The sequence below is a fragment of the Ailuropoda melanoleuca genome, chromosome 9 (assembly GCF_002007445.2).
Source record: "Ailuropoda melanoleuca isolate Jingjing chromosome 9, ASM200744v2, whole genome shotgun sequence".
NCBI lineage: Eukaryota > Metazoa > Chordata > Mammalia > Carnivora > Ursidae > Ailuropoda > Ailuropoda melanoleuca.
Genome location: NC_048226.1, coordinates 18,060,429 through 18,080,344, shown reverse-complemented (window position 1 = coordinate 18,080,344; position 19,916 = coordinate 18,060,429). Strand labels below are relative to the sequence as shown.

Sequence of the window (19,916 nt, the reverse complement as noted above, 5' to 3'; positions counted from 1 at the left end):
TATCCCAGGTCAGACCAAACGGTCGGGGAGCCAGGATTTGAACCCAGCTGTTTTGTCTTGAAACCCATGTCCTTAACCACCAGGTCGCTGCCCGCTGCCACTGCCGCCGTAATGCTCATCATAACAATGGTGCCGTTTATGGAAGAACCGTAACATTCCGGAGAATGGAGAAGTGTTCGCTGAGAATTTCACTTAATCGCCACAAACCCGGGCAGCGGGTAGGATGATTCTGATCTTAAAGGCAGTCACAGGAGGCGTGGAGAGTGCCTGCACCTCGCTCCATATCCCACCCGGCTCCTGATGAAACAGAGAGCGCCCCCGGCTCGGCCCCGAACCACAGCCCTGTTTTGAATCCTTGTCATCAACGCTGTGGCCCTTGGGGGTGCAGACCTCCCTGCCCTCTCTTCTCTCACTGTCCTGCCAGCATGCACCCCTCTGCCAGCACGGGAGGGGGTTCCTCACCCCAGGGTTTCTAAGGTTCTCAGGGGATTGGGCACAAATCACTGAGTGTGTGTCTCAAGGTGAGAATGAGGGACAGATGGCCTTCTTCCGACCACAGGTGACATCTTTGCAACATGGCAGGATGGCACCGAGGGTTTTTGAGGGGATTGCCTTTACCCTGTCCTCAAGAGAGCTGGGGAAAAGCCGCAGTCAGGGTGGCTAGGTGAATATCTGGTTCTAGAGTCTTCCTGGTCCCCTGTGCCCTTGTGCCCAGGTACAGATGTTCTTGTATCTGGACATTGAGTGCTGCGTGTGGGGAAAGCTTATGTTGCCGGCTTGAATGACAAGTTTAAGTCTGAATCTTTCCTTTAACTCTGTAAACATGGTGGACATCTGGGACCTAATTCCTAGCATTGGCACCAGTCTTGGACTTCTCGGCCTGAAGTGCCCTCTGTCCTTGGTCTCGAAGGGCCCAGTGCCCTTGGGCAGCTGCCCCAGTGTCCTCTACTTGTCTGTTTTCTCTCTAACTTGCCTCTACAGCTGGCCCTGGCTTGTTTTTCCTCTCCCTTGGCACGAAGGTGACCTGAGGTCTTCCCTGGAAATGACGTCGGTAGAATCACAGAATAATTCTTCTGGCTCTTGAATTCTCACACCAAATACTTTGTGATCCATGGGTTGTTTCTCCCTGGTAAATACCTTAAGACTCTTCATTTTTAAACTAAAGAAATATCTGTTTCATACAGAGCTTGATAATTCACAGCTGAGGGTTTTTTTTTAGTTTGCCAAGAGCAAAACTCGTAACTAAAATGACAGTTTATGTATTTGCTCAGCATTTTCAGTAGTCCCCTAATTCTTAGAATCAATAATAATGTGAATATTCTAAAAGCACCACATTTAGAACACCCTTTGTTTTTCTTTGTGTTTTTCTCTTCCTCCTTTTGTTCTAAAAAACGTCTTGGGGTAGCTTACATAAATACATAGAATTTTCTTTCTTTTTTTTAAAGAACTTTTTGAAAAAAAATCTATTTGAGAGAGAGAGAAAACGAGCGGGATGAAGAGCAGAGGGAGAAGCAGACTTTCCACTGAGCAGGGAGCCTGATGTGGGGCTCGATCCCAGGACCCTGGGACCATGACCTGAGCCGAAGGCAGACGCTTAACTGACTGAGCTACCCAGCCGCCCCTAGAATTTTCTTTTTTAATGGATAATTGGGGCAAAGGGAAAATAAATGTAAGGAAAAATAATATGAAGCCGGGAATTGAAAATCTACCAAGTCAGCGCCAACTCCAGCAATGTGCTGGCAGACAAGACCACAGGGTGGACTTGGAATGATCGCTGGTGTCTGTAACAGCAGGCGAGGGCCTGGAGCCCCACCGGCTGTGGTCTGTCCTCATCAGTGGGGTGACGGCCGCCTCCCCCGTTCCCACAGTGGCTGGAGACAGCCGACTTCCGAGCCCAGCATGGGGGGCCCTCCAGACGGCTGCACACCTGCCCGGCCTGAGCTTTGACCTCTCTGGTGAGGTCTGGATCCAGCACCCTTGTTATGCCGAAATTGGTGTTTTTCTTCTTACTTTTTAAGATGCTTATAATCTGTGAATATTGGTGTTGACAAATATTGTCCGTTAGGGTATATGTATGCAGTTGGCGGAATTAAAAATGTGTTATGGTTCTCTCCTCGCTGTAGGGAAGGAATAGCCATCAGAAGTGATGGCCATGGAGCTGCTGGTGGGGTGGTTGATGAGAGTGAGGAGAAGGGAGGAAGCAAGCTTCCCTCCACCCCCCCGCTCCCCTCTGCTCCCACTACCCCCAGGAAAGACACGGGCATGGAGAGGGAATACAGGTCCTTGGTCTCTTATCTGCAATTCCAAATCCAGGATTTTTTTCTTTTAAGATTTATGTATTTGTGTGTGTGTGAGAGAGAGAGCAGAAGCAGGGGGGAGCGGCAGGCAGACTGAGAAGCAAGCTCCCCGCTGAGCAGGGAGCCCAGTGTGGGACTCGATCCTAGGGCCCTGGGATCATGACCTGAGCTGAAGGCAGACGCTTAACCCACTGAGCCACCCAGGTGTCCCCCAGTGCAGCATGTTGAGATGTTGACTGTCCAGGAGCACAAGCTGCCCCTCTGCTCTGGGAATGATGGGCTGCTTCTCTCAGGGACTGCTCAGCTTGCACATGTTCCAGGTTCGCCATCTTCCAGGGACAGATTGCTAATGTGTCGTCTGGGCCGTGCCAAAAATACAGCTCTTTCCACACAAGAATCTGAAAATATATGACACTTGGCGAAAGCAAGTGCTGAGCAGCCCACTGTGTTGGGGGATCTGCCGATGAGAACAGGAGCTGGTGCTGCAGCACCGTGTGGCTGGGAGAACGTGGGTGTGCTCATGACAACAGAGCCCTTACTTGGGGAGCCCTTCACTTCCACGGCGTTGAAGTGGGAGCAAGGTGGTTTGTTACAGAATCCAAGTGCGACAGGTCGGCCTGATCCAAGCAGTGCCCACCCGGCTAGCAAGCACCAGAATGCAGAGGTCACCTGTGTGCCTCCTTCCTCGTGGTCAGAGATGAATGGGTTGCTGAATGTGGCCGTAGGTGTATAAAGAGACCTTCGACACGTGGCCTCTTTCATTCTGCGCACGGGTAAGGCAGTGCCGTCGGAGACCTTGCCTTTCGTCTTAGCATGGACTCTTCCCTCGCTCCACAGCTGAGGCCCAGAAGTCTTGATGGGAGCTGGACCTGGCTCTGGGCGAGGAGAGACAAGGGCCAAGACATTCATGCTTTCCGTCTTGCCTTTCTGCGCCTCATTCGAGGACGTATCTCGCCCCACCATGCCTTCTGCATTGTGGAGAGTGTAAAAGTGATGTCTGTGTTTTTCTCAAACTCAACATCATTATTTTAAATAAATGAAGTAATTCTGGTTCATCATATACACTTGGAAAATAGAGAAAAAAGAAAACAAAGATCACCAATCCCCTACCATTCACGTTTTAGTTATGTTCTACCTGGGTTGGTTGATTGGTTGCCTGTCTATTTATTTATTTATTTTCTTTGGGGGCCGGAACGTACTTGTGTGCTGAATCTTTGCACAATTACAATTTACCTGTAGATTCAGGTTTAGATCTGCCCCTCTCTCTGTATCGCTAAGTAATCATCACAGACATGCCTTTCCCGGCTGCAAACTGTCTCACCGTGGCTGACTGTCTCTGTGGTTGGATACTTCCATCGCTTTTTGGTTTTCACAGTTGCGAATTATATGGTACAGAGTATTCTAGTTTGTTCCTGATGACCCATGCCTCAGGCTGTTTCACAGTGTGCTTTTTTGGCTCTGGTCACTCCAAGAAGCTGGTCTGCGTGTAGGGAGGCTGCATTCACTGCGTGGAAACCGTAGCAGAGATAACGTCTGTCATCTCTGTAGGGTCTAGTGATCAAAATGGAAATAATAGTTATCCAATGTAAGAAGTGCCTTTCTATTGACATACATTTGGATCCTGAAAATGCGTACTCTTCGTAATACCCTTTAGTGTCGGTCAGAGGGTTTTCACCCACAAAGCCTAGGTCACCCTCACCTAGCAGCTTGGGGTTGCCCAGATACTCTGATTGAGGCTCTAACTGATAACTACTTATCCAAGTCAGATCTGATGGGAATCAGTTTGTCTGAAGAGTCAGCAGAGTATTACCGATGACCCTTCCCTGGGTTAACAAGGACCATCTTGGCCGGGATGTATGTGTCATGCAATTTTCTTTTCTGATTATGTTTTGGTTTTCTTTGAAATGATGCTTTGTGATTATCAATGTTGATGGCTCCTTATTCGTGACTGTCAGAACAGCGGCCAGAATGCCGCCTCCCCGGGTCCCAGCAGTCAGCAGTAGGTATAGCCCTTTCAGAAAGCTTGCTGGTTCTCGGCCATTAACCTGAGGCTTTCTGATCTCTCCCCCCCCACCCCCTGGGCCTGGGCTTCCTTTCCCTCTGCCAACTTTGTGCCCCTGTCCGCTCTCCTCTGATGGGCCAGGTTTTCTCTTTCCTGATATTCAGTCCCATTTGCCACCTCAGCTGTGATGTGGACAGGTATGAGCCCCCTTCTGCCCCTCAGCTCCCCCCCCCACCGCCCCGTGATGGTGGAGGTCCAGCTCCTGGCCATTGGAGACTGACCATTCTCCACGGGAGGCTTAGCAGAAGGCCGCTTCGCTGTATGGTTTTGGAAATCAAAATGCCAAGGACTACATGGATGTCTCTGTCGTTTTCTAGAAAAGAAGAAGCCGCGGAGGGGCAGGCCGTCCCAGGACTGGCGGGAGCGGAGGAACGCCATCCAGCTGGCCAGCGAGCACACAGTGGAGACCCTGGTGGTGGCCGACGCCGACATGGTGCGGTACCACGGGGCAGAGGCCGCCCAGAGATTCATCCTCACTGTCATGAACATGGTGAGTCTCCGGGTGGCATCCTGACCCAGGCGGGCTCCACTTCCTCCTGGATGAGTGCTCCGCCCTTGGCTTTTCTCCAGGTGGGGGGGTGGAGACCCAGCCCCGTGCACCCCCGGGCAGGGAACCGGAGCGCGCCCCACGCGACAGGGCTCACCCGCCGACCCTGCCCTCATGTGGACTTTGAGCCCTGGGGTCTGGCAATGGTGGGGCCCGCCTGCCGTTCCTTAGCAGCTGTTTGCCAAGACCTTTCCTAAGGGCCAGGCCCCCTCCCAGGGCGATTCGAAGTTGAGTGAGTCAGTCCCTGTTCTAAGGAGTCAAGGGTCTAGTGGAAGGAATCAGGATGACACTTGAATGTGGATCAGCTCTTGCTGTGCGCTGTGAGGGCTGGAGGATGGTGGGGGCAGAGGTTGTCTGGTTGAGGACACAGGAAAGGGGCCATGAAGCCTGTGTCTGTCTCTGATTTGATGAATGGGGATAATGGGAAACCTTCCCAATGATGCATGGGGGCGGGTAGGGGCTGCGCTTCTCAAAGTTTAGACACAGAAAGACTTTTGCACGTATCCCGACTCCACCCATCCATCCACTCTCCTGACGAGCATTCTTGAAGACCCCCGGCATAGAGTTAAGGTTTTGGGGATACAGGAGCAAAACAGACCTGGTCCTTCCCTCGGAAGATAGTGGTATCAGCAGATGGATGAAACACCCCTGTTATACAGAAATATTGGCAGGGCCCGCTGGTGGCCAGGCGGAGGGCTGCTGCGTGATCATCAGCCCCATGGAATCTTTCGGGAAGAGCTGACCTTTGAGCAGAAGTCAGAGTTTGCAAAATTGGGAGAGGGGCGGCCCGTCCTTGGTGGGGGTGGCAGTAGCCACATTGGTGGGAGGGCAGGTGGTGTGACCTGGCCACAGGAGGGAGTGTGGGGGAGCCTGAGGGGTGTGGCGGGTACTGGACAGGGGCAGGCGGGGAGGGCATCCTGACTAGTGGGGCTGCTGAAGAGGGGAGGCAGGAAGAGCGCAGCAGCTGTGCTCAGGGGGGACGGGAGTGGGAAAAGGCAAGAAGGGGCACCAGACATGGAGCATGTGGGGGGGAGAGGGTCCTAGCTGAGAGGCAGGTGAGGGTGGAGGAGGCAGCCACGCGGGGAGGGGGAAGGGCTGGCCCTGCTCTCTGAGAAATAGACGTTCTCCATCCGCGCAAAGGCGAGCCCTCCTGGTGGCTGGTTAATGACGGGCTGCCATGCCTCGGGCTGCCAGAGGACACCGGAGGAGGGCTGTGGGGCTGGCTGCACACCAGACTCTTTCATCTGTAGTTCATTTCATCTCATTTAGGTTTTTTTAATTGTCCAGAGTACGGGTGCCAGGAGTAAACAGTCATTACGGCAGCTCAAGTAGTAATGAGGCAAAGCCTCCACTCTAATATTTGTTTTCCTAATTTTATTGTCAGGACGGGGGCAGCTCTTGTATCACAGGTGGGGAGGGGGTGGTACGTGGCGACGTTGCCCCAGGTCCCTCCGCGGCTGGAAGACTGAAGGACAGGGACCGAGTGGTCCCCGTGCTTGGCTTTCATTCAACACTCCTCACTGCCCTTCCACTGTTTGGACAAAGAGGTTGGAGGCTCCAGACCCCGTTGCTGAGGGCACATCTGGGGCCAACCCCATTAAATTGGGATTTAGATGTTTCCTGATGAGGCCTACCCAGTCAGAGCGGGGCCACTGTGGTGAAGGGCATCTGGCATGTGTGTGCTAATACCGAACCCTCCGGTCCCCTCCGCTGCGGTTTCTTGGCCGACTGTCTGGTGAGGCCAGAAAGCAAAGGAGAGCAGAGTCCCTGGACCCACTTCCACAGACTCTCGGCCCCGGGAGCTGGTTTCTGGCATTCTCCCCGTGGGTCGCCTTTCAGCAAGCTTAAAGACACGTTGTGTGCAGACACGGTACCTTGTTTTGAGCTAGACCACCCTCCACCACTACCATCCTCCAGGCACTCAAACCCGCGTGTTGAAAATCCAAAGGATTCTGTTCTTCCTGTGGCTGTGTTAGCCAAGGGATTTCTGTTAGGAAGTGAGATCTTCTTTAAGCCAGGAGGATGGGAAAGGATTGTGGTCGGGATGAGGAGCCCTGTCATTAGACAGGTCCCCAGGTGCAGTGAGCGGGGAGGTGAGGCCAGCCAGCCCGCCTCTCTCCCATCAGGGTGTTTCCTGTGGGCCCGCGGGATTGAACTGGCTGCTTCCCTAGCTTCCGTGGATTTGGAAGGGAATCTGCTGGAGCAGTTGCTACCTTCCTTGCGACGTGTTTGTCTCCAGGCTGCAGAAGTAGTGTCGTTAGGTGCCGACATCCAGGTTCCCACACCCTCCCCACTTTCCCACTTGGGGTCTCTGGGTGGAAAGCTGCCTGCCCATGCTTGCCGCTCAGACCCTTGAGGCTACATCTAGACAGGCTCCTGTCCCCAAGGCAAGCCTGGGCGCTTGTAGGGCCTTGGTAACGCGTTCAGAGCTGGGCGAATTGGATGTCACGTGTTTGCTTGCAATTTTCTTAGCCTCTCGTGGTTGTGATGTGTGTGTGTGAATTAGATCAGTGCCAACCAGAGGCCTGATGGCACGTGTCTGAGAGGAAGGAAAGGAGTGGACGTCTGTGATGAGTAGCTGGGTTATTTCTCCTCCTCATACCCGGTGGATTTCATTATATTCCCATCTTACAGAGAAGGAAATGGAAGCTTGTGGGGAGTGCTGTAGTCAGGGTGCGCAGCCAGTGAGCAAGTCCACGGGCTGAGGGACTCCTGTCTCACCTGTTCAAGGTCGCAGGCGTGTCTGGGGCCCTTGTTTCTCTCCGTCTCCACCCTGGACTGCCTGTTGTTATCTCTGGCCTTGGCCACTGCAGGAGCGGCCTTGCTGGGCTCCTCACGTTCATTTTCTTCCCTCTTGATTCCTTGCCACAGAATGGCCCGCAAGAGTTTCGTCCAACAGATAGGACTTTGTTACTAAGCCATGCTAAGCCCTTCTGTGGCTTCCCGTGCAGTGGATTGGGAATGCTCCGTTTTGCATGGCCCTCCCGGGCTGTGGAGCTGGGACCACCTGCTGCTCCTGGACGTGATTCCCTTCTCCATGTCAACACTGAACTCCTGCCATGTGGGCCTCTTTCTCAGGTGCCCCAAGCTCTTCTGTGACTCGTGGTTTCTCTATATCAGGAGTGCTCTTCTCGCCGCTCCTTATCTTATTTTTTTTTTAAGATTTTATTTATTTATTTGACAGAAAGAGAGACAGCTAGCAAGAGAGGGAACACAGGTAGGGGGAGTGGGAGAGGAAGAAGCAGGCTCCCAGCAGAGGAGCCTGATGCGGGGCTCGATCCCAGACCCTGGGATTATGCCCTGAGCCGAAGGCAGACGCTTAACGACTGAGCCACCCAGGTGCCCCTCCCCGCTCCTTATCAAGCTAGCTTCTCCATCTTTGAGGGTTCTGGGTCAATGTCCCCGCAGAGGGGCTCTCCTTGCTGACCCCTCTGAAAACGCCAGCCTGTTTTCTTTATCACAGCAGTCTGCTTTTACACATGGTCCTCATCTCGAGTTATAATTCCATATTTATTTGTTTTTTAAGAGCTGTCTTGCAGCAGAGATTTTTTATGTTATTGAATTTAAGCTGGTATAAATTCAAATTAGAGTATTATAATTCTAGGATGTTAAGTATACTCCTGATAGTAACCACAAAGAAAATAGCTACAGAAAGACACAAAAGAAAATGAGAAAGGAGGACACCTACGTGGCTCAGTTGGTTAGGTGGCGGATTCTTGATTTCAGCTCAGGTCATGATCTCAAGGGTTGTAAGATTGAGCCCTGCTTTGGGCTCTGATCTGGGCATGGAGGAGCCTGCTTGAGCCTGCTTCTCTTTCTCCCTTTTTGCCTCTCCCTCCACTCTCTTTCTCTCTAAAAAAAGAAAAGAAAAAAAGAAAACGAGAAAGGAATTAGAAAGTTTCACTATAAAAAAATCAGCTAAACACAAAAAAGTAAGGCAGGAAATGAGGGACAAAAAAGGCTATAAAGCATATTGAAAACAAATAGTAAAATACAGAAGTAAGTCCCTCCTTAATCAGTAATTACCTTAAATGTAAATGGATTGAATTCTCCAATCAAAAGATCAGCAGGCTAGGGGCGCCTGGGTGGCTCAGTCCATTAAGCATCTGCCTTCATCTCAGGTCATGATCCCAGGGTCCTTGGATTGAGCCCCATGTCAGGCTCTCTGCTCAGTGGGGAGCCTGTTTCTCCTTCTCACTCTGCCTGCTCCTCCCCCTCCTTGTGTGCTCACTCTCTCTCTCTGTCAATAAATAAATAAAATCTTAAAAAAAAAAAGATCTGCGGGATGGATTAAAATGTATATCCAACTATATGCTGTTTACAAGAGACTCACTTGAGATCCAAAGACACAAATAAGTTGAAACCAAAAGGATGGAGAAAGATATCCCACAGAAATCGTAACCGTAAGAAAGCAGAAAAGTGGCTGTAGTAATATCACACAAAATGGACTTTAATCAAAAAAGGGATGAAGAAGGATACCATACATTTTAAAAGTTTCAATACAGCAAGAAAATATAACAATTTGAAGTCTTTTTGCATTTAATAACAGACCATCAAAATATGTGAAGCAGAAATTGGTAGAATTGAAGGGAGAAATACACAGTTACAATAGAGTCTTCAACCCCCCTCACTGTCAATGGCGGATAGGCCAACTAGACAGAAGATAAGTAAGGAAAGAGAGGACTTGGACAAACACAATAAACCAACTCGATCTAACAGACATACGGAACCCGCCACAACAACAACAGAATAGTCCTTATTTTCAAGTGCACATGGGACGTTCTCCAGGACATATCATATCTGAGGCTACAGGTTAAGTCTTAACAGATTTAAAAGATATCATGCAAAGTATCTTCTCCTGACCACAGTGGGATTAAGTTAGAAATGAGTAACAGAAGGAAAACTAGAAAATCCACAAATATGTGGAAATTAAACAACATACTCTAAATCCATGGGTCAAGGGAGAAATAACAGGGGAAATGAGAAAATACATACAGATGCATAATAACGGAAACACAACACATCAAAGCTTATGGAACACCACAAAAGTAGTACCCAGTGAGAAATGTATAGTTGTATTTAATGCTCACATTAAAAAAAAAAGAAGAACACTCTCAAGTCAGCATCCTTACTTTAAAACTTAAGGAACTAGGAGAAGAACAACAAACAACTCAAAGCTAGCAGAAGGAAGGGAATAATAAAGATTAGAGCAGAGATAAATAAAAATTAGAAAAACAGTAGAGAAAATCAACAATGCCAAGAGCTGATTCCTTGGAAGAATTAACAAAATCCACAAACCTGTAGCTAGAGGGATGAACAAGAAGACTCAAATTACCAAAGTTAGAAACAAAAGTGGGCACACGACTACCAATTCTACAGAAGTAAAAGGCATTCTAAGAGAGTACTATAAACCATTATACACCAACAGATTGGATAACCTTGATGACCTGATTGGATTCCTAGAATCACAGAACTTAAGACTTTATCATGAAGAAATAGAAAATCGGAAGACCTGGAACTAGTAAGGAGATTGAATCAGTAGGTTCAAAAATCTGACCAAAAAATACCTTGGATCTGACAGTTCACCGGTGAATTATGCCAAACATTTAAAGCAGAACAAACAAGTCAGTCCTCCTCAAACTCACCCAAAGAACTGAAGAGGAAAGAACACTTCCTAAGCCTAAGAGACTGGTATTGCCCTTACAAAGTCTGATGAAGACACTACAAGAAAAGAAAACCACAGTTCTTTATGAATTAAAAAAAAATTTTTTTACCTTGTAATATTCATGTAAATGTCCTCAGCATAATACTAGCAAACCAAACTCAGCAGCATATTAAAAGAATGATACACCATGACAAAGTGGGAGGTATGCCCAGAATGCAGGGATGGTTCCACATGCAACCATCAATCAATGCAACACACTACATTAACAGAACAAAGGGAGGAAACACATGATCATTTCAACTGATTTAGAAAAAGAATTTGACAAGATTCAATACCTTTCCAATAAAACAAACACCCAACAAACTAGGAATAGAAAGTAACCACCTCAACATCATATAACATTGATGAAAAATCCATAGCGAACCTCGTACTCAAGGGTGAAAGCCTGTAAGTTTTTCCTCTAAGACAAAGAACAAAGCAAGGATGCTTGTTTTCACCACTTCTATTCGACATGATATCGGTAGTCCTAGCCAAAATAGTTACACAAGAAAAAGAAAGAAAAGGCATCCAATAGGAAAGGAAGAAGTGAAATTATCTCTATTCACAGATGACAGGATCCTATGTGTAGAAAATCCTAAAACTTTCTCTTTTCAAATTTTAGAGCTTAGAGAATAATTCAGCAGAGTAGCAGGATACAAAACCACTACACACATATCAGTAGAACGTCTATACCTAACAATGGACAATCCAAAAAGGCAATTAAGAAAAGCATGTTCATTTACAGTAGCATCAAGAACAGATACTTAGTAATCAACTGAATAAAAGAGGTAAAAGACTTGTACACTAAATACTACTAAACATTAGTGAAAGAAATTTAAGAAAATGGAAAGGACTGGAAAGACATCCATGTTCATGGGTTGGAAGACTTCTTTTTGAGATGGCAGTACTACCCAGAGCATCTGTAGGTGCAGTGCAGTGAAGTCCCAACAATATTTGTCTTTGCAGAAATGGAGAAATTCATCCTAAAATGCTCATGCAATCTCAAGGGACCTTGAATAGCCAAAATAATCTTGAGAAAGAATTGAGTTGGAGGACTCCGCACTTCCTGACTTCAAAATTTACTACAAAGCTAAAGTAATCAAAACACTGTTGTGCTGACATAAAGACAAATATAGAGAAAGCCTAGAAATAAACCCTGACGTATATGGTCAAATGATTTTCAACAAGGGTGCCAAGACCATTCGATGGGGGAAATGTTCGTCTTTCCAATAAATGGTGCTGAGAAAATTGGATATTCACACGAAAAAGAATGACATTGGACCTTTACCTAATACAATATACAGCAATTAATTTGAAATGGATTAAAGACCTGAATGTATCAGAGCTAAAACTATAAAACCCCTAGAAGAAAACAAAGCGGAAAAACTTCATGACATTGGATTTGGCAGTGACTTCTTGACTATGACACCAAAGGCATCATCCTCAAAGTTGACATCAAATTTGACTTCATCAAATTTAAAAACATTTGTACATCAAAGGACACCATCAGTGGAGTCAAAAGGCAACTCATAGAACAAGAGAAAAATACTTGCAAATACATATTTGATAATATCCAGAATATAGAGAACTCCTAAAATGCAACAACCACCAAAAAAACCAAATTGATTTAGAAATTGGCAAAAGGACTGGAATAGGCGTTTCTCCAAAGAAGATCCAGAAGTGGCCAATAAATACCAGAAAAGATGTTCAGTGTCACTGATGATTAGGGAAATGCAAATGAAAACCAGAATGAGATACCACTTCATTACCATTAGGATATTATTATTTATCTATGTATTTCGAGTAGAGTTGACACACATAGGACAGTTTCAAGTGTACAACACAGTGATTTGACAACTCTATGAGTTATGCTATGTCACCATACAACACTATCAATACTAATGACCATGTTCCCTCTGCTGTACCTTTCACCCCCATGGCTTGTTCCATAAAGCTGGAATCCTGTATCTCCCACTGCCTTTCAACCATTTTGATTAGGATGCTATTATTTAAAAGTACATACAATAGCAAACAGAGTGGGTGTAGAGAAATGAAACCCTTGATGTGTCAGTGGAACTGTAAAATGCTGCAGCCCGTATGGAAACAGACTGGTGGTTTTAAAAAAAAAAAAAAAGTAAAAATGAACTACCATCCAGCAGTTCTGCTTCTGAGTGTATAGATACCCCAAAAGAAGGGAAGTTAGGGTCATAAAAAGGTATTTGTACACCCGTGTTCATAGCAGAATTGTTCATAATAGCAAAGAGGAGGAAGCAACCCAAGTGTCCACGGACGGATCAATGGATAAACAGAGTGTGGTTTCTCCATACTATGGAATATTCGTCAGCCTTAAATAAAACAATGGAGTTCAGATATAGGCTACCACGTGGATGAACCTTGAGGATATTCTGCTAAGTAAAATAAGCCAATCACAAAAGGACAGATACTGTATGATTCCACTTATATGAGGCGCCTGAAGTCATCACATTCATAGAGACAGAAAGTAGAATGGGGGCTGCCCAGGGCAGGGGGGAGGGGGAATGGGGAGTTAGCATTTAATGGGTGCAGAGTTTCAGTTTTGCAAGATGAATGAGTTCTGTGGATGGATGGTGGTGATCGTCATACAGTAACATGAATGCATTTAACACTACTGAACTGTATACTTAAAAGTGGTTAAGATGCTAAATTTTATGTGTATTTATTGTAATTAAAAATAAGCTAAAAAGAGGTTCACTCATTCTATTCAGCTGTATCTACTGGGTACCTCATGTGCGCTAGGGGCTCTTCTAGGGTCTAGGGATAGAATCAGGACCTTCACAGGTCCCATTCCCATGGAGCTCATGCAGGGGGACCAACCAGACAGTGTTCAGCACACAAATCAGTAAAATTTACAAACTGCTATACAGAGATCCAGGCAATAGCAAGTGAGCGAAGCTGTCAGGTCACCTCTGTGAGAAGTGATGTTCCACTTAGAAGGGGGCAGGCACTAAGGAGCTAGCCAGACGAGGTCAGCCTGGCATTTGGGGGGCCCAGAAAGAGGTGGTTTCTGGTGGGTGATGGGGAGGGGGCACAGTGAGGGGTGTGTCAGCCAGCTGAACTCAAAGTCTAGTACTCCAGGGCATTGGGAGAGGGCTTCAGTGCACGTGCGACTGGAAGCTACAGCAGGGGCGGAAACACAGGAGTGAGTGGCAGGCACTGATTTGTGTTTTTAAAAAACCCCTCTGCCTGACTCTTATCCAGGGAGCTGGAGTCCTGCTCCAGGCTCTGGGTCCCCGGCAAACCGCTTACCTGCACAGGTACCCAGGGAGAGAGAAGCCTCTGCCAGACTGGGTCTTTGAGCGGCAGCAGGCTGCAGCGTGGTCCCCTGGACTTGGCTTTGTCCCTGTTCCAAATGTGCTGTTGTGCCCTTTTATGTCCATCTCTTGGCTTTTCTGTGGTTGGGGGGTGGGTGGTAGTGACACGGGAGCAGGAATATTTTAAAGGACAAATTGCAGACGGAAACAGGTGGCGTTGACCCCAGAAACCCGGGGTTTGGACAGCCCAAGTGGAAAATGGGGCCACTTGCCGGAGCTTTGGTTGTTTTTAGCTTCCTTAACAACCGTGGAGTGAAATGAAAACGTGAGATGTTCCAGGCAAGTTCTGTTTGGAGGAAAAATGACATCAATTTTACTCAATTACCATGCGAAACAGACAACAAGCCTCTCTCTGGTGCCCAGAGAAACTGTCACGGTGTTAGAGCACTCGCTGGTTCCCACACACCAGCAGCCATCCGGGGGAAGCCGCCCAGGGGGTGAGGCGGCGGGGGGGGGGGATTGTAAAATGCAGGTGGCCAGGCCCTCCCCCAGGGCCTTGGGCTCAGTGGTTCTGGGGTGGGCTCCAGAATGCATTTCCAGCAAATGCCTGGGTGATGTTGGTGCGGCCACTTCAGGGACCCCACTCAGGGGCATGGTGCTGGAGAAAGAGTCCTTTCCTGTATGAGAGTCCCAGTGGGCATGGAATGTCCCTGGGGAGGCCCTGAGTAGCACAGGCAAGTGGTGCTCTTGGGGAGCCCTGCATGGGCCCTTTGCACAGCTCCTCCCCACACGTCCCCGTTACCTGCTTCTTCTCTGGCCCTGTCCGCCCCCTCCCTGCCCGTGTCCCCAAGTCGCCCAGCCAGGAGAGCTGCATTGTGCTGCTGGCAGTGGGTCCCCCCCCGGCTCGGCCCCCAGGCTGCCAAGGAAATGTGACAAACGCAGCCAGGGCTCTGAACACTTGCCAGGACGCAGCCAGAGCTGGACGCCAGAGACAGAATTTCCAGACGATTGGCCGTGCTGTTCCTTGCCCAACCAGGTGTCTCCCTCAACATCATATGGCCGCCGCCTCCAGGACTTCTCCTGAGTGTGAATTTCCATGGGAAAAAAAGACGAGGAGACTTCGTTACATGTCTTTGGGGCCTGCTGCTTTGTGTTTGTGGCTGTCGTCAGATTTTCGTCTGGCTTGCCTGGCTTGGCTCCGGGCCCCCCGGGAGATGCTGAGCGTCTGCTCTGTCTGTGCTTGGCTGAGCTCTGTGGGAGCGTGGGACGGCTCACGTCAGGTGACGAGGTGCTCTGGCTGCGGTCACTCCCAGATCTGCTTTCCTGGATGCGAGCGCCCTAGGGACATGTCGAGGGGAAATGCCTGCCTTCGGGCTTGCTAGAGATGTCGCTAGAGCTTGGAGCGTCTTTCAAAACATGAATTCAGAAAATTCTCATTGCGGTGAAATACACGTTCAATTTACCGTCTCAGCCATTTGTGAGTGTGCAGTTCGGTAGGAAGTATATTCACGTGGTTGTGCAACCCATCTCTAGAACTTTGTCATCTTGCAGACCTGAAACTCTGTACCCATTAAACTGTCCCCTCTCCCAGCCCTGCCTCCAGCCCCTGAAGTTGGAACCTTCGTCTTCCCTCCATCTCCCATCCTTTTTGAGCATTTGCCCCAAGGGAAGTGACTGAGACTTTGGGGTAGTGGTTGTATAGAGTGCACAGAACCGTCATCAGCCCAGCGAGGAGGAAATGGAAGGTTCTGCCAAGGGAGGTGGTTCCTGTAGTTTTTCCTTCCTGAAATTTGCACTCTCTTACGTCGGTTCTTTATGCAGCTTTTCTGTGGCCTGTCACAATTCCATTGAAAATTGCTTTACTGTGTTAGTCCTTTAAACCTTTCTTAAATAATATCCTTTAACGTCTTTGGCTGGTGTTGACGTTCTAGGCAATGATCAGATTGTGCCTTGAAATCCTGTGTGACTTGAATTTTCTTCCTCAGAACTGCAGGTTTTCATTCTTCCTATTTTTCATGTTTTGATTTGAGGTTTTCCAGTTTGGGCCCAATCCTACTGCTGAATATTTCTGGAAGAATTTGAGTCGTAGCCATTGGGCGGTTCTCAAAATATCAAAACAAGGAAAAAGTTATGTGTTTTCCTCTTCTTCACCCAGGTTTGGGGATAGGTAATTAAGACATGACTTCAGAATTGGCCTCCATATGGTCCAGTGTAAAAAAAAAAAAAAGAAAGAAAGAAAGAAAGGAAAACGAAGAAAAAAAAAGACTGCTATTTTGGTCTTGGGGCAATAAATTAGGGGGCGGGGGTAGTAAGAACAGAACAACTAAATGTGTTCTATTTTTCCTTGTGGGAAAGAATATTAAGTCACACAAAGATTTTCTTTTAATAATAGTTTTCATACAGTAAGATCCAAGCAAGGATATAGCTAATTCCTTTGTCACACAGATGCTCAAATATTGTACGTGCCTGGCTTCTGACGTTTGAATGCTGGATGCTGTGTCAGGCTTCACACGGCCTGAATTAACTGTGGCTACGCTGTCCGCTCTGGTGGGTGCTTTATTTCCGGCTGATGTACCAAAGAACACAGTACCAACAGGAGAAGGTGTTAATGCCCCTGCTGGAAAATCCTGCCTTCTGGATTGTGTCTATCAGGAGAAAAGAAAAAGTAGAAGTTTCAAAACCAAGGGAAATAAGTCAGAGAAAAATAAGTACTGTGTGATCTCACTTACATGTGGAAGGCTGAACTCCTAGATACAGAGTAGAGTTTGCTGGTTGCCAGAGATGGGGGTGGGCAATGGGCGGAGGGGGTGAAAAGGTGCAAGTTTCCAGTTATAATATAAGTCTTGGGGATCCGATGTACAGCCAGGTGACTGGGGTTAGTAATACTGTAGCATATGTTCGAAAGTTCCTAAGAGTGGATCTTAAAAGTTCTTATCACAAGAAAACAAATCGTAACTATGCGAGGAGATGGGGGTTAACTGACCTTCTTGTGGTGATCATCTTGCAGTATATACATGTATCAAATCATGTTGTACACCTAAAAATAATAGTGTTATATATCGATCATATCTCAATGAAACTGGAAGAAACCAAGGAAAAACCAGGGCACAGTGAAGCACAGGTATTTCCCCAGGTGTTCAAAAGATCCTCATCCCTGTTCTCTCCATGTCTTCTTCTCCCACTTATGTGATCTATCCCATTATACCCCCCATCCTGCTTTGTCCATACTACTGGAGAAGGACCCAGGGATTGTCACGTTCGATGGGCTTTTTCCGTCCATGTCAACTTTGGTTCCTCTGCTTTGTTTGAGATTTCCTATCTCTCTTCCCCTTGAAACACTTTCCTTTGATTCCCCTTGAAACACTTTCCTTTGATACTGAGGTCCTTCTACCAACGAGAGATGCAAAACTGAGAGGGACAAATCTGCTTTTGTTACTATAACTCCGTCTCCATGACACACTGTGGTTAGAATGAGGACTTCAGGGAATAAAGGAGGAACATGGCCTTATTGCTGGACAAGCCTGGATAGGAATTGGGGTCATTGTTGACTGGCTGTGGGTCTTGAGCAGGTGGCTTTCTCTTGATGAGCCAAAGGTGGTGGAGATGCTGACCTTGATGGGTTTTGATGAGGGTTAGAGATGACACAGGCTGACACGTGGCAGACGGCCACAGGCATTGACCTCCCCCTTCCCCTTCTTGAAGGTTCCCTTCAACCTCCTGTATAAAGGCCCAGATGGGAGTTTTGAGTTTTCTATCGGTTTTCTATCACCCATTCTTTCTTTTGGAATCTGCTGTTCTATGCCTTTTTTTTTTTTTTTTAACAACTGATTTCCAGCTTAGCTTTGTGGGTATATGCACACATGGGTGTGTGTGATTCCACAGTTTTCTATCATGTGCACATTTCTTTTGGGAATTCATATTTATGGAAATTTTGGGGTCTCAGAAGCCCTTTTTAAAAATATTTATTTATTTTAGAGAGAGAGTGAGCGTGGGGGGAGGGCCAGAGGGAGAATCTTCAAGTAGACTCCCCATTGAGTGTGGAGCCTGACACAGGGCCCAGTCCCATGACCCCAAGATCATGACCTGAGCCGAAATCAAGAGTTTCATGCTCAACCAACTGAGCCACCCAGGCGTCCCTCAGGAGGCTTTTTAAATAAAATCTGGGTCATAGTTCCTGTGTGTGTGTATGTGTGTGTATAAATATTTTGTTGCTGTTCTAATAAGACTTTAAGAACACTGAAAATTAAGTTTCATATAATTATTCTTTAAATTTTTTGTACTTGAAAAGTGCAAGCTGTTTTTTAATATTTTTTAATTAATATAATTTTTAATGAATGTAATTTCTTATTTATAAAAATTTATATTTTATTTGTATTTTGTTTTTTTATTTTTTATTATTTTTTAATGTTTTTTTATTATATTATGTTAGTCACCATACAGTACATCCCTGGTTTCTGATGCAAAGTTTGATGATTCATTAGTTGCGTATAACACCCAGTGCACCATGCAATACGTGCCCTCCTTACTACCCATCACCAGTATTTTGTTTTAGATTTATAGAGAAATTGAACAAACAGTACAGAGAGTTCCCATCACTATTTATCCTCTTATTAACATCTTACAATAGTACAGGATAACTAATGGACCAGTATTGATACATTATTGTTATTTTATATTGTAGCATAATTAACATGCGGTGTTACATTTCAGATGTACAACATATTGATTCAATAATTCTATACATTATTCAGTGTCCACCATGATAAGTGTAGTCACCATCTGTCCCCAAACAATGTTATTACAATCTTACTGACTGTATTTCCTATGCTGTACTTTCCATCTCCATGATTTATTTATTTTATAACTGGAATTTAATACCTTTTAATCCTGTTTATCTATTTCACTCATCCCCCCACGCTCCTCCCCTCTGGGAACCATCAGTTTGGTCTCTGTATTTAAGAGTCTGTTTTTGTTTATTTGCTCATTTCGTTTTTTAGATTCCACTTACAAGGGAAATCATGTGGAATTAGTCTCTCCCTGTCTGACTTACTTCACTTATTATTATACTCTCCGGGTCCATCCATATCGTCCCAAATGGCAAAGTCTCATTCCTTTTATGGGTGAATAATGTCCCATCGTATATATGTATACTGCCTCTTTATCCATTCCTCTATCGATCAACACTTGGGTTTCTTCCATACCTTCTTGGCTAAATAATATTGCAATAAACATAGGGGTGCACACATCTTTTCAAAGTAGCGTTTTCATTTTCTTTCGGTAAATACCCAGTAGTGGAATTATGGGATCATCTGGTATTCTATTTTTAATTTTTGGAGGAAATTGCATACTGTTTTCCACAGTGGCTACACCAATTTACATTCCCACCAGTAGTGCACGACAGCTCCTTTTCCTCTACCACCATCCTTGCCAACACTTGTTATTTCTTGTCTTTTTGATGCTAGTCATTCTGACAGGTGTAAGGTCGTATCTCATTGTGGTTTGGTATGTATTTCTCTGATGACTGAGCATCTTTTCATGTGTCTGTTGGCTATTGGTATGTCTTCTTTGAAAAACTGTTCAGATCCTCTGTCCATTGGATTATTTTGTGGTATTCTGACTGATTATTATTGACTAGAGTCAGTAGTGAATGCAGACGCCCTGAGTTTTTACCTAACATCTTTTGTCTGTTCCAGGATCCCATCGAGGATACCAGTGTATTTTTATTAATTTTTATATTTACATCATTCTTTTTTCTCTCTTGGCAGGTATACAATATGTTTCAGCACCAGAGCCTCGGAAGTAAGGTGAACATTCAAGTTACCAAGCTCGTCCTGCTACGACAACGACCTGTAAGTCCCCTTGGGTGCCCGTCAGAGCACGCAGGTGGCGTCACTGGTCTGGAAGTTTCCTGGCTGCTGCGGAGTGCTAGTGTAGATGGTTGTCGCTCTTATCTGTCCTCTCAGGCTCTTCAGATGGCAGCCGTGTGCCCTGGGCCAGGGTCTGGGGACGTCCCATG

General features: G+C 46.6%; 1 protein-coding gene across 1 annotated transcript in view; it reads left to right on the top strand.

Annotated features, from left to right (window-relative positions):
- ADAMTS17 (ADAM metallopeptidase with thrombospondin type 1 motif 17) overlaps positions 1-19,916 on the top strand; it is a 353,798-nt gene that overhangs the window by 62,893 nt on the left and 270,989 nt on the right. The window contains 2 exon segments of the mRNA XM_034667944.1: positions 4,677-4,849; positions 19,666-19,749. Of these exon segments, the coding sequence (XP_034523835.1) occupies positions 4,677-4,849; positions 19,666-19,749 (257 nt within the window).